We start from the raw sequence: 15,271 nt of genomic DNA on the forward strand, positions 1-15,271 counted from the left end.
GGCTGCAGGGGAGAAATGCCAGACTTTAGAGCTCAGGTAGTTGAAGGCGTGGGCACTGATGGTAGGATGCAGGAAACCAGGGATGCACCCAGAGGCCAGAATTGGAGGAATGCCGAATTCTCAGAGGGTTACAGAGCTGGAGGAAGTTACAGAGATAGGGAGGGGTGAGGCCATGGAAGTATTCGAACAGAAGGACGAGAATTTTAAATGCGAAATGTTGCGGGCCTGTGAGCCAATCTGGATCAGCGAGCATCGGGGAAATGGGCGGACGGGACTTGGTGTGAATTAGGATACGGTCAGCAGAGTTTTTTTGGTTTGAGGGCGAGAAATCGGATTTCAGCAAGGAGAGGATTGGATTTGTCGAATCTGGAAGTAACAAAAGCATCGTTGTGGGTTTCAGCCACAGGTAAGCAGCAGCAGGGAGAAGGCAGGTGATTTTAAGCAGCTAGAAGTAGGCAGTCATGTGAAGGAGGGGATATGGGGTTGAATATTCATCTTGGGGTTCAATAGGGAAGGGATATTGTTCCACTGAAGGGGTCAATGTTTGATACAGAGATGGTCGTGTATCATCAGAACGTTGCAGTGAATGATCAGGGCACTGACTATAAACGACAATAACTATTTTGCCCAGCACTGTTGTAACAGCACCATCTACTGGTGCCAGGCATCCAAGTGACCTCACATAACACGTCCACAATCATTACACCATTCTTCTCAATATTAAGCACCAAGGAACTCAATAGAGTGAGGAGCAATTTAGATGCAGAGTAAAGCTTCCTCCACTTCATGCACACCAAGGTCAGGTACGGTATTGGCTTGGTACAAGGTGAAGTTCCCTCACTCAGCCCCAAAAATATATATGTAGCTATATATAAATAGATAACAGGTTATCCATAGGGCTATGTCATCTTTTTCCCTCCACCAAAACCAATCACTCTTAGGCTGCAGATATATTACAATGGCAAGATTAATTTGAAGTCGCTATGTCCATAGTGAGAGATGAGAGCAGATATCAGAGCCAAGAATATTGACATAAGAAGACGGATGAAGAAGCCAGTTACTAAAGGTAAGAGATAAGAGCTGTCAGGAGACAAGAGAGACAAAATGAAGCCTGACTCATTGAAGGATAGTTCAGCAGATGGAGATCAAAGTTGTTCTGATTCAGTCATTGCATATTGTGAGGACGGTCAGCTATAAGAAGAGGGGTGCAAGGCTGTAAGGATAGTTCTGAGCAGACTTCATTCATAGTTCAAACTCCCCTCCAAGTCTCACACCATCCTGACTTGGAAACATGTCGCTGTACCTTCACATTCCATGACCAAATTTTTAAAAAGTCGAGATCGTGGAGCTCCTTTCCCGACAGTGGAGTCAGAGTACCATCACCTTATGGACTGCAGCGGTTCAAGAAGGTGGCTCACCACCATCTTCCCGAGGACAATTACGGATGAGCAATAAACGCTCACCTTGCTGGCAAAGCCCGTATCCCATGAATGAATAAAAGGGTTGATGGATTGAATAACAAATGGAGGGGGTTGTTAATACAAAGACGAAACCTGAGAATACAAACTGGGGGAACCCCCTTAGTTAATTGAAACAAGTTAGAGCCTACAACTAGAGCACAGCTGGAGAACAAGAAAGCCATGGAAATAAAAACAAAAAACTACTGCGGATGCTGGAAATCCAAAACAAAAACAGAATTACCTGGAAAAACTCAGCAGGTCCGGCAGCATCGGTGGAGAAGAAAAGAGTTGACGTTTCGAGTCCACATGACCCTTCAACAACAACTTTTCTGTTGAAGGGTCATGTGGACTCGAAACGTCAACTCTTTTCTTCTCCACCGATGCTGCCGGACCTGCTGAGTTTTTCCAGGTAATTCTAGCCATGGAAATAACTTTGGTGGGAGGTGATGCAATGTTAAATAAAGATAAAGCACATCATGATATAAAATGAAATTCTAAGCATTTACAAGCTATGTGCCCCCAGTACTCACAGTAAAACAGTAAAGAAATGCCAACATTGACATACATGACCAGCAATATAGCACGTGTAGAATGGCTCGACACTGGAAATCGCATGGATGGGTTAAGCTGACCATAACCCTGTTTACAGACAGACCGAGACGCTTACTCCTCAAATCACATTGGACGTTTGCAATATTTTTGCACTAAACGCGTGGAACTTATAAATCTCATTTCCATCAGTTTAGCCAGGTGGAGAGCACAGGCAGCCAAAATGTCACAACCTGTCTGCTCCTTTGTTTTTTTTTTAAAAAAACACAAGAAGTGCTGACTGACGTAGTAAGTGAAGAAGAAGAAAAAAAAGACAAGAAACAAAGCAGTAAAGCTTGGAAATGAAGGGAACCAGTAAAACTGGTCTAAAAACTGGCCTTGTCCCCCTCAAAATTCAACTCCAGAGTCCTACTGCTGCCTGGATTACTGACTGTTTTACTGGGATTTGGCCATTTTGAACTATTTTTTTTCCACCTTCTGCATCCCATTGCCTTGTGAAATCTTACTGAAAGTGAAACCTGTCCTTCCCACTGAGGGTTTTAATGACTTCTACTGATTTTCCTGTGGTGATTTCAGGCACCATCCCCTTGACTGCCTCCATGGAGCTGAACTTCCGGCGCTGTGTCCAAGGCCACTTCCGGCCCAGGCGGGCGGCCATCTTGGTGAGGGTCTTGACCTCCTGCTCCGGAAGTGCATGGCGGCGTCGGCGGGGGGCGGGGTTTGTGTACAGGTTGTTTGAGCCCCGAAGATGGCGGACGGGATGGAGTCCGTTGCTGGGGGGGACTCGGGGGCAATGCCGCCGCCGCCGCCCGGCGACGGGGAAGGGAGCGAGGCGGCCAAGCGGGGCCGCGGGCGGCCGAGGCTGAGCGACAACGACCGGCTGCAGCGGCGGCTCAACAGCCGCAAGAAGTACGACAACCGGCGCATCTACATCGGCGAGTCGTACGCGCTGTGGGCCGCCCTGCGCGAGCGCTACGGCTGGTCCGACAAGCGGCTGGCGCTGCACCTGGTGCAGCTGGAGCAGGGCGGCCGCGACAAGCGGCACAGGTAAGAGAGCGTGGGGGGGGGCTCGGGCTCCCAACCACTCCCGGGCGGGGGTCAAGGGTACAGAAGGGGGTCAAATGAGGAGGGGGGGGGTACAGAAGGGGGTCAAATGAGGAGGGGGGGTACAGAAGGTGGTCTAACGAGGAGGGGGGGTACAGAAGGGGGTCAAATGAGGAGGGGGGGTACAGAAGGTGGTCTAACGAGGAGGGGGGGTACAGAAGGGGGTCTAACGAGGAGGGGGGGGGGTACAGAAGGGGGTCAAATGAGGAGGGGGGTACAGAAGGGGGTCCAATGAGGAGGGGAGGGGGTACAGAAGGGGGTCCAACGAGGAGGGGAGGGGGTACAGAAGGGGGTCTAATGAGGAGTGGGGGTACAGAAGGGGGTCAGATGAGGAGGGTTCAGAAGGGGGTCAGACGAGGAGAGGGTTACAGAAGGGGGGTCAGACGAGGAGGGGGGTACAGAAGGGGGTCAAATGAGGAGGAGGGTTCAGAAGGGGGTCAGACGAGGAGGGGGGTACAGAAGGGGGTCAAATGAGGAGGGTTCAGAAGGGGGTCAGACAAGGAGGGGGGTACAAAAAGGGGGTCAGACGAGGAGGGGGGTACAAAAGGGGGCCAGACGAGGAGGGGGTGCAAAAGGGGGTCAAATGAGGAGGGGGTTACAGAAGGGGGTCAAAAAAGGAGGGGGAGAGTGGAGGAAGGGGCAACGGGGAGGGGGAGAGGAGGGGTCGACGGGGAAACGAGGGAGAGGAGGGGGCGATGGGGAGGGGGGTGTGAATGGGGAGGAGGAGGGGGGAAACAGCAAAAATGCAAAATTGATCTCTAGCACCACCACCCCCCCAATCTCCCCCGCTGATTCAAATGCTAACCCCCCATCCGGGACAGGGGGGGAGAGACAAATCATTGGAGGCATTGCATTTATTTTAAAAATGCTATTATTTAGAAATATAAGATTGGAAATGGCTAAGTTGCTTGTGCTTTAGTTGTGTCAGCATCACAGACTGATATCTGTATTCCACCAGCATGTGTATGGGTATGGGCAGCGCTAGCTAAACCAGGCATGGCCTGTTGAGATCGTAGTCCTGACAAAACTTTTAAATGGAAATAATCTAAAGATTAGTCTTGAAGATTTCGACTGATGGAGGGAAAGGGGAGTCAGCTGGCTAACGTGTGGTTCAGAATAATGTCAAAAGCATGGGTTCAGTCCATGTTCTGGCTGAGGTAGACTTGGGACCTGCCCCCTTGCCCTGCACTGAGCCTGCAAGGCAACGGCAAACTCTACCACTGCCAAGAAAATGGCTCAGAATGAAGCATCAGCAAACAATGAGGCAAGGACTGCCTTCGGGCCAGCCACACAAGAAAGAAGTTGGAGGGAGTGGGAGCTCATCATCCAGTTGGATAATTAGCCAGCCTAGATATGCTGGGTAACCAGTGGTGGGGGTGCTCCATATAATGAAGCCTCCGGGAATATATTTAACCAGAGTTGGCAACTCTCTCCAGGACTCCAGCAATCTAGAGGGGAGGCTGGAATCTAGCTGTTGATCAGGAGCAGGTCACATTTGAGCCTGTTCCTCATTAATCAATGCAGTCACACCTTCCCGCACTATCCCTCATTCCTTTATTTTCTTCAGTGACTGAACATCAACAACCGGCCTTTAACATCACTGAGCTTTCATTCATAATGGATGTTTAAAAACAAATACAACTAAATTGTGCAATCACTATGTTGTGAGTTAAAGCTAAGGTCCAGCTATTTATATTCTCTAATTATAGAGAGAGAACAGTATTTTTCAGCACATAAGTAATTCCCAATATGTTTCAATTAATTGTGCTGGATATTAGATTTTTTGGGACGCGGGTGTCACATTTAATGCACATCTCTATTGGTTTCATTACGTGGCAGGGCGAGGCCAATTATTGCGGAAGACGGTTAACCATGTTGGTGTGGGAGTGGAGTCAAATGTTGGCCAGACCGGGTCTTTCAATAAGGTCCTTCAGACAGCAGAGCAATGAATGAACGATTAATTTTTTTGGTGTTGACAGTTAAGGGCTAGATGTTGAACAGGATGTCGGGACAATTCCCCACCTCTTCAAACAAAAAAGTACTTTGGGACCATTTATGCCCCCTGAATAAGTTCGGTTTCACTGCTGATCTCTGACAGTGTGGCACTAACTTCATACTGCACTGGAGCATCAGCCTGGATTAACTCAAAATCTAGGCTGAAGCCCTAATGTGCCAGGAATAAAAATTGCATAATTGTGATTTAAAAATTTGGATGATGATTATTCATATGTTGGTAATGTGGCCTGGTCTGCTAGTGCTTAAATTATACAAAGAACAAAGAAAAGTACAGCACAGGAACAGGCCCTTTGGCCCTCCAAACCTGCGCCGATCATATTGCCTGTCAAACTAAAACATTTTGCACTTCTGGGGTCCATATCCCTCTATTCCCATCTTATTCATGTATTTATCAAGCTGCCTCTTAAACACCACTATTGTACCTGCTTCCATCACCTCCTCTGGCAGCGAATTCCAGACACTCACTACCCTCTGCGTAAAAAAACTTGCCCTGCACATCTCCTGTAAAGTTTTCTCCTCTCACCTTAAATCTACGTCCCCTAGTAATTGACTCTTCCACCCTGGGAAAAAGCTTCTGACTATCTACTCTGTCGATGCCACTCATAATTTTGTAAACTTCTATCAAGTCACCTCTCAATCTCTGTTGCTCTAGTGAGAATAATCCGAGTTTCTCCAACCTCTCCTCATAGCTAATAACCTCCAGACCAGGCAGCATCCTGATAAACCTCCTTTGCACCCTCTCCAACGCCGCCATATCCTTCTGGTAATGTGGTGACCAGAATTGCACGCAATATTTCAAGTGTGGCCTAACCAAGGTTCTATACAGCTGCAGCATGACTTCCCAGCTTTTATACTCAATACCCCTGCCGATGAAGCATGCCATATGCCTTCCTCACTACCTTATCCACTTGCATTGCCACTTTCAGTGACCTGTGGACCTGTACACCCAGATCCCTCTGCCCATCGATGCACTTAAGGGTTCTGCCATTTACTGTATAATTCCTACCTGTATTAGACCTTCCAAAATGCAGTACCTCGCATTTGTCCGGATTAAACTCCATCTGCCATTTCTCCACCCAAGTCTCCAACCGATCTATATCCCGTTGTATCCTTTGACAATCCTCTTCACTATCTGCAACTCCTCCAATTTTAGTGTTGTTTGCAAACTTACTAATTAGCCCAGTTATATTTTCCTCCAAATCATTTACGTATATTACAAACAGCAAAGGTTCCAGCACTGATCCCTGCGGAACACCACTAGTCACAGCTCTCCATTCAGAAAAGCACCCTTCCACTGCTACTCTCTGCCTTCTATGACCAAGCCAATTCTGTGTCCATCTTGCCAGCTCACCTCTGATCCCGTGCGACTTTACCTTCTGTACCAGTCTGCCATGAGGGACCTTGTCAAAGGCCTTACTGAAATCCATGTAGATAACATCCACTGCCCTTCCATCGTCGATCATCTTTGTCACTTCCTCGAAAAACTCGATCAAGTTAGTGAGACACGACCTCCCCTTCACAAAACCATGCTGCCTCTCACTAATACGCCCATTTGCTTCCAAATGGTAGTAAATCCTGTCATGAAGAATCTTCTCCAATAATTTCCCTACCGCTGACGTAAGGCTCACCGGCCTGTAATTTCCTGGATTATCCCTGCTACCCTTCTTAAACAATGGAATAACATTGGCCATTCTCCAGTCCTCTGAGACCTCACCCATAGCCAGTGAGGATACAAAGATTTCTGTCCCAGCAATCTCCTCCCTTGCCTCCCTCAGTACTCTGGGGTAGATCCCATCTGGCCTTGGGGACTTATCCACCTTAATATTCTTCAAGACTCCTAACACCTTTTTTTTGATCTCAACATGATCCAGGCTATCTACACACACTTCCCTAGACAAATTGCCCGCTATGTCCTTCTCTTTGGTGAATGCTGATGAGAAGTACTCATTTAGTATCTCCCCCATTTCGTCTGGCTCCACACACAGATTCCCACCTCTGTCCCTGAGTGGGCCTACCCTTTTCCTGGCTACCCTCTCGCTTTTTACATATGTATAAAAGGCCTTGGGATGTCCTCCTATCATGTGCTGAATGAATCATTCAGGTTTTTAATAGTCCCTGTATGATTGAATAGTCTCTTTAGATCCACCAACAAAGATTGGACATCTGGAGAAGGTACGTGAGACCTGATGTATCTGGGGACTATACTATTCAGGATAAGAGGGGAGTGGGGATAAGATTCGAGGATATAATTCTATGATTGCATGTGATGATCATGATTATTAGGCGGAAGAGAGAACTTGTGGTGAAAGTCACTCTAATCACGGCTATAAGTAAGATGTGATAAATAGTTTCACTGTAAGGCACCTTGTGGGCATGAGATTTTAGAATTGAGTCCCATTTGTTAAAGATGTGACATAAATAGAAATCTTCTTTGCATCTCTAAACATCCTGAGCGTTTCCCATACAGTTAATGTGACACTGGAGTGAGACTCGTTCCTCATTTCTTTACAAGAGCGAAATACTGTGGATGCAGGAAAACTACTTATGTTTAAACTTCCATATACAGACCATGAGACAAATTAAGAGGCCCTCGAAATTGCAAGAGCAAAAAAAATTCTAAAAAATGACATGCAGAAAAGAAAATGTCAGTATTTTAGCCATTTGATCACAGCTGAAAAGCTATAGAGATCTCTGTGAGGGCAAAGTGCAGGGCAGCAGAAAGAGGGGTCAACCTAGGTGTAGTTGGATAACAGCGGTTTCAGACGAGCTACAGAGGATGTGTGAGGATGGCACAAAGCAGATGAGACATACCATGACAGCAGATCCCCTGGCCTTAGCGACAAGCAGGACAGGACAGGCTGGAAAAGTGAATGAAGGCAGAAAATGCTGGAAATACTCAGCAGGCCTGGCAGCCTCTGGAGAGAGAGAGACGGAGTTAACATTTCAGGCCAAAGACCTTTCACCATGACCTTAGACATTAACAGAGAGAGATGAGGAACAGAGCTAGAGTTGATTCAGAATTGGGCAGGGTTTAAAGGGAGGACTGAATTTAACATGGCTGAAATGTGTTTTTCCTATGTAAATACATTAAGAGGTAGATTGGCCTGTCAGGTACGAATAATGACTTCCCAGGAATAATGACAGGAAGACAGAGTTTGGGAAGTTTTGCAGTGGACTGCTCAAAAGGCTGCAGAAGAAACTACAGCCTCACAGTGAGTGCATCACTTAAAATTGGGATTGGTATCCTTGCCTGTCTTGAATGCTAAGGTTGAGTTGCTATTTGTTCCTTAACTTAGTACTGACGTACTGTTGTCTGCTCAAACCACGTATGGAGATTGTCTGTTGTAATGTCAGGAATTGTTTATTGTTCCTTTTTACTCAGCAATATGCAACTCTGGGGCAGTATATTTAATGCAGCCTGTATACAGTATTAGTCTCCTTATTTAAGGAAGGATGTAAATGCTTGGAAGCAGTTCAGAGAAGGTTTACTAGACTAACAATTGGAATGGGAGGGATATCTTATGAGGAAAAATTGGACAAGCTAGGCTTGTGTCCGTTGGAGTTTAGAAGAGTAAGAGGTGACTTGGTTGAAACATATAAGATCCTGATGGGTCTTGACAGGGTGGATGTGGAGAGGATGTTTCCGATTGAGGGAGAATCTAGAACTAGGGGGTCACTGTTTAAAAATAAGGGGTCGCCCATTTAATTTGTAGATGAGGAGAAACTTTTTCTGAGGGTTGTGATTCTTTGGAACTCTTCCTCAAAAGGCGGTGGAAGCAAAGTCTTTGATAGATTCTTGATAAGCAAGGGGGTGAAAGGTTATCGAGGGTAGGTGGAAATGTGGAGTTGAGGTTACAATCAGATCAGCCATGATCTTATCGAATGGCAGAGCAGGCTCAAGGGGCCGAGTGGCCTACTCCTCCTAACTCGTATGTTCGTATTTATTCTGGACTTTGCTTCTCCTGCCTATCATTCAGTTACAAAGCCATGAGCTTGCCATTGACTGCCATCATGTATTCCCCCTTTTAGGAAACTGAGGACATACCGTTGAAAGTGACAAGGCTCCTTTTTAAAGCAACTAGAGAATCGATGACTCCCCCAGACAATCCATGATGGTGCATTAATTTACTTAGTAATGTTTATTCTGTTGCAAGTTATATACAGGTCTGAGATACAAAATCCGACACTCTCGGGACCGAGAACGTAGCAGACTTGGGATTTTCCCAGATTGTGGAATACCCGCTGGTGGAACGGGCAGCCTTGTGTCTGGAGAACAGGGAGAGACGGTGGGGATGCAGATTTTAGAGCGCTGCATTGGCCTTGGGTCCCATGTGTGAACAACTCTCGCTGATTCCGCCCTCTGGGATCAGCCGGAGAGAATGACCTCTTTGTTCCTGTGCTTACTCTGTTCCGGGAGCGGCACCCAGATCCCCCAAGAGAAAAATGTCCTGTTTTTGGACAATTCCGGTTTCTGGTCAGCTAGATTTTGAACATCGGACCTGAATTAGTTCTTCTCGCTTTCCTGGTGCTGTCTGTTGAAGTGAGGACTGGGCATCCCCTGCATTAGGGCCATTGTTTAAGCAAAAGTGAGCCTGTTCTAATAGCTCCTTTCCTGCGCTACCCTCCTCCCCACCCCGTTCCGTTCATAGCTCAATTTCTCAGTTTTAGATGTTTTACTTACTGATGTTGAATGTACCAGTGGAAAGGTACATTTTGCAGCTGTTGTAGTTGTGCTACACAACTTTCAATGGCTGCTGCTGAGTTTACAGGTCAGAAATCTTGTCTTTACGGATGAAGACTATGGATGCTAAGCACTGGCATTCAGGCTGCTCTGATACCTGGCGGCCTTTGAAGTGCTTTTTGAGTTTTCAGTCAACCTGTTCAATGCTGTTCAAGGATTCGGCGCCTAATCAAAGCACACTGATGTAACACAATCACTGATATGGCATGGTTTTACAGGATCAATCATTCCCCAAGAGTATCAAAATGCACTTGAGGTGTGGCTGCTATGATTTGACATTATAGTCTGGTAACCTCCCAACTGCCTCGCTCAGCAATTTTATCATCATACGTTAAACGAGGTGACCTAATGGCTTTTTTTTAAAAAAAAAGAAAATGTTGGTAATACTCAGGTCAGGTAGCATTTGTGGAGAGAGAAACAGAGTTAACGTTACAGGATCTTGACCTTTGGTTAGAACAGGCCATTGACCTGAAACATTAACTGTTTCCCTTGCCACAGGGGCTGCCTGACCTGCTGAGTACTTCCAGCATTTTCTGATTTTTCTTATTTTCAGCACCCACAGTACTTATATTGCTGTTGCAGTGGGAAAAGGAGTTATTGATGCAAGAGTAGGAAAACATGCTCTGCCTTCATAACAATTTTATTTTATTACAGCAAACCCGGAGCAGAGGAACAGAACTCGAAAATTAATTCCTCACAAAAAGGTAAGCCTGTTAATCAGGTGTGGGAGGATGTTCTGCAGTGATATCTATGCAAATTGGGGATCAGTCGCGACTTAGCAAGGAGTTTGCAGCATTAATCACCAGGGGGTATATCATTTTCCCTTAGTTAATTTTTAGTGAAAATGTTGGCGTGAGTATAAAGTGAGAAAATCAATTTTGTACTTCTATTGACTTAGCTGGCAATAAATGAAGGAATATATGCCACTAGTTTTCTGTCTGCATTTGAAATATCCTAATCTGCATTTTCCAGTCCTCAATACAAATTTTGCAAAATTCAGTGCTTTCCAGCTTTGTGAGGTTTTTTTCAATTCACTAACAATAATTTAGCCATCAAAGCAGAATACCTTGATCAGAATTTCCCACTCAAATTCCCACTTTAACTTGAGTGGAGTGATAACGGAAAATTCTGCTTGAGGCATTTTGTTTTTATTCGTCCCGTGGGATTTGGCTAGCACGGCCAGCATTTGTTCCCCACCCCTAATTACGTTTGAGACCAGTTAAGAGTCAACCACATGCAGTGGGTCTGGAGTCACTGTTAGTGAAACTAGCCTTCAATTTCAGATTTTTAATCCATTGAATCCACCCACTGCCATGGTGAGATTTGAACCTGTACCCCAACCCCAAGCATTAGCCTAGGCCTCTTGGACTGCCAGCCCAGCAACATTACCACTACGCCACTGTGACCCCCCTCCCAATATAATACAGCATTGCTATAGATGTAAGAAAGGAACATTAACATTTCATGGCCAGAAAAAGCCTTGTGGTCTATTGCACCGCAGTGCCACCTCTGTTATAAGTATTAAATGTAACTGTTTCTTCAACCAGCGCAAAAGCTGTTAATCAATCTTCCTTGTATCAGGCCTCCCATGCCTACTTGCAGCCAATCTCTTCACCTCTTGTGGTGGGTGGAACTGCCACCAAGCTGAAGCTATGTCAGCATTCCACGCAAGTTGAAAATCACGGCTCTCCTGCCTAAAGACAGAGTTACGCGGTGGCTATATCTAGTGAACTGTGGGATGCAATTGCTGCCTTAGTGATTTTCTTCAGCTGCCATGCATAGGCATGTTACAAACAAAATTGAGGAATTTTGCCCTAGTAATATCCAGCAAAGTTGAGAACACATGTTGGGGTTCTTGCTAGAAACAGCGGCCAAAGAAAATCTGAACATAGTGACTGGAGCCAATTATCCCACTAGGTTGGGTGAAACGTGCTCGTCTCATCTGATTTCCTTCTCTCAGCTTGAGATTTTTACATTGCTGTCTTAGTTCTGAGCACCATCCCACAGTGTCAGTGGAATGAATTCAGAAGCTATGAGTTTATTTTATCACATCCGTTTCATGTGTCTTAACTGTAAACACCCTGGTACGCTATGCAGTAGTTTTTCCCCAAGCCCTCACCTACTGTGTTCCTGCAATTTTTCAATGCTAACTTGTGATAGGTAAGGACTAAGAGAATCCACCTCTCGACAGGAAGTAACGACAGGAATAGCTCAGTGTGAGGAATAGCTAAGGTGTGACATGAGAAACCCCACCCTTCATTACATATCAGTCCTTGCTGGCGTCCTTAAACGTTGCTTCAAAAGCCTGAATGTTGAATTGGATTTTTACATCTGTGAGCCATAACTGAGCATTTCAATACCTTTTTGAAACCCTGTGCTATATTTTAAACAATTTTCTTAAATAAACCTTCCTTTCTCAGGCACTTTTTTGTATATAAAAGTGAATTTTGTGGCCACTGAAGTGAAGGGTGCTGTGAAACGGAACACACACTCACTCTTTGTATCCCTTGTTGGGCGTAGACTACTACAGTGTGCTTAGCCTCAGGAGAGCAGCCATACCCGGGTCAGTGTGACATTCCTTGCTCACAATGCACGTGGACAGTTTGACACTTGTAATTTAGTGCTACGTTGCACTAAATATGGGCAGTTTTGTGGGTGTGAATTACTAACCATGTTGATTCCAAACTGCACCTGTCTAAAACTCTGAGTGCAGTCTAGCAGATGGCATTTTATTCCTTCATTCTGGACTGGTTTTAAACCCAATGGTAAAAGGAAGATTTGTTCCATTTTAAACTCATTTAAATTTCCGTTGACCAGGGTAACAACACATAATCAATTTAACTTGAAGGTATTTAGTAATTTCACTTCCGGGGTAATAACTTTAATTTAAAAAAACTACGTTGGGTTTAAAAGTTTGGATTGAAAAACCTGAATTGAGGACCAGTTTAGAACCTTGCACTGTTAATACTGCTTACACATTTTGCACACTGTGCCGTGATATGCCACTTTGAAATTCTTTCCCCTGTTCCTTGCCCAGTGGCTTAATTGGCTTTGTATAGAGTTGGGATGCACAGATCGAGAAAGTCCCGGGTCCAATCCCCGTACTGTTCTGAGTTATGTAATCTCAGCGGAATATTGTGGTTGTCACGGCAAGGTGACAAATTGGACATGCTTATTGCTTCTGATCACTATGCAGTTACCTCTTTGTGACCATTTAGTAAGAGCTGAGCAAGCAGTTAGAATCACAGTCTTTACACACAGTTAAGGAATGGTGACTTGGGCTAAGTTCTGCAGGAGTCGCACTATGAAACACCCCACCCCCCGGACCCAGCATGTGTTGATGCCTTCATCAGAAAAGTGTGGGGAGAGCTTTGGCATAATCAAATGTTCTGTGCACTTTGGGTTTACCAACTGTTAATTTCCTGTTGTCACGATTTTTGGTCATGCTTTTCTGTCAGTCTTTATCGCTTTAAGTGATACTTTCAACTCTCAGCTGCAGCTCTAGGCCCTGGCACTCAGTGGCTCTGTGGAGCAACTTTCTGAAGTCTCATAACCTTACAAATCTTGTCTGTGTGGCAAAATGATTTTCATCCTCTTGACTGTGGGCAACACCCCAAGCAATTTATTAGTTTACCTAAGAAGTTATAATGGCTCCTCTGTTTTTCCCACAGTGAAGAAGCAAGCAATTAGCTCACTGAAGACTCTGATGGTATGGTATGAGCACCATATGCAGACGTGCAAACAGGAGCCTATGCTCTACGAACTGCAGCAGGTGTGTGACTGCTCAGTGGCCATAGTGTGGCAATGTGAAGCAGGGCACCAGCACCTGCAGTGTTTAGAGCCTGTCCGGAAGAACTGCCACATCCCAGACGCTGAACCCACCGCCAAGGACAGAGTGACAGTCAGCAGTTCGGAGGAAAATCGGAGTCAACAGCACTGCCCTGTAGAGAAGAAAGTAAGGAAGGACAAGAGAAGGACAATCAGAAGGAAACCTGGGCAATCTAATGAATTGTACATGAAATGCGAATCTGACACCTCAACCTGTGACGAGTCTGACTCAGATCAGAAATTCGAGGAATATTTCAACGTGAAACTCATTGACGTTGATGCCACTGGGTCTGTTTATGAAGGCGGAAACAAAGAGGGTGGCGTGAATGCCAAAGTCTTGAGTTCAGCTGGTAAACCTTCCGAAGAGACAGATAAAACTGGAGAAGGACACGGGACTGAAGTTGGTGAGCTAGCATCTCCATGTCGAGCCCAGTCACCATGCAAGAGCACCGCTGGTGAGGGCACCCATCTGCCATTGCCATCGGAGCTTCCCGCACTGAATAATATATCACAGACTGTCGAGAAGGATGCTTTGAGCTCCTTATCTGCCAACTGTCCTGTAACTGTGCAGATTTCCACGGTACAGAGCTCAGAGATCACCAGCATTACAGACTCAGAGTTTGGACAAGTGCCCTTGGACACTGCACAGCCAGTAAATCCCACTGAATACGAGGAAATGACTTGTACTTTTTCAGAACAATTGTCTTATGTGAATCCAGTGGGTGAATGTTATACCATTGAGGGGCAAAATGAAGCCACAGAGTGGAGCGAGCATCCAGGTAATTTTTGTTTTGTTCCCCCTGATGGTTCTACACCACCTCGACTAAATAACTTGCACTGGTGGTTCCAGGAGTCGCAGGTGAAATTCTCTGTATCCTGACAAAACTGTTCTAGAGTGAAATAGGTTTTCATGCTATATTTCCTATTAAAAGCATAATGTGATTTATGTGAATTGTTTTCTTAAGCCAAATCATCTCTCAGGCTTATTGGATCTGGGTATCTCAAAGCGTTGAAAGACTCTAGATGTGAAATAAAATATCTTGCTACCTGCGTTTTGATAAGGTTTTGTAGCTGCTATTTAAATGGTACAATGCATTGTAGCTTACTTCAGTGGAGAAACCTGGCAGTATTATTATCTAACTGAGTGTTGTTCCTGTCTTGGGAGTGTGTGACAGGCTGGTGCAAAAGGAGCTTTAGGGTAGGGAGGTTCACATCTAACCTGCACTGGGGGTGCAAAAGGAATATTGCTCTAAATCTTAACCCAGGAAATCTTTTTAATTGTACATGACAGCGTTAAATGATTCCTGATTGGACATGCTGCAAATCTTTGCCAGGAAATTGCCTACTGGCTGCCTATTTCAAATAAGCGTAGTTATATAAATTTAAGCCTCTTGCACGATGCGAAAGTGGAAGGGTGAAGTGCAGTTTCCACTTAACCTTTTCTGATCGTCACTTTCTCACCATTGGAATAAAAATGGACTGCCTGCCAGCAACGTGTTGTTACATTAACGTGCTTAAAGTTCGATCTAACTGTCACAGCCTGCATTGCACACCATGTGGAGGGTCCATTTTG

At 45.4% G+C, this 15,271-nt stretch overlaps 1 protein-coding gene across 1 annotated transcript in view; it reads left to right on the forward strand.

Annotated features, from left to right (window-relative positions):
- Positions 1–2,731: 2,731 nt before the first annotated feature.
- Positions 2,732–15,271, forward strand: part of znf653 (zinc finger protein 653) — a 30,377-nt gene continuing 17,837 nt past the window's right edge. Inside the window, exons 1-3 of the mRNA XM_078531430.1 lie at positions 2,732–3,056; positions 10,525–10,574; positions 13,542–14,477. Coding sequence (XP_078387556.1) covers positions 2,758–3,056; positions 10,525–10,574; positions 13,542–14,477 — 1,285 coding nt within the window. The 5' untranslated portion in view covers positions 2,732–2,757. The remainder of the gene's footprint in view (positions 3,057–10,524; positions 10,575–13,541; positions 14,478–15,271) is intronic.

This window comes from Cetorhinus maximus, chromosome 28 (genome assembly GCF_964194155.1).
Source record: "Cetorhinus maximus chromosome 28, sCetMax3.hap1.1, whole genome shotgun sequence".
NCBI lineage: Eukaryota > Metazoa > Chordata > Chondrichthyes > Lamniformes > Cetorhinidae > Cetorhinus > Cetorhinus maximus.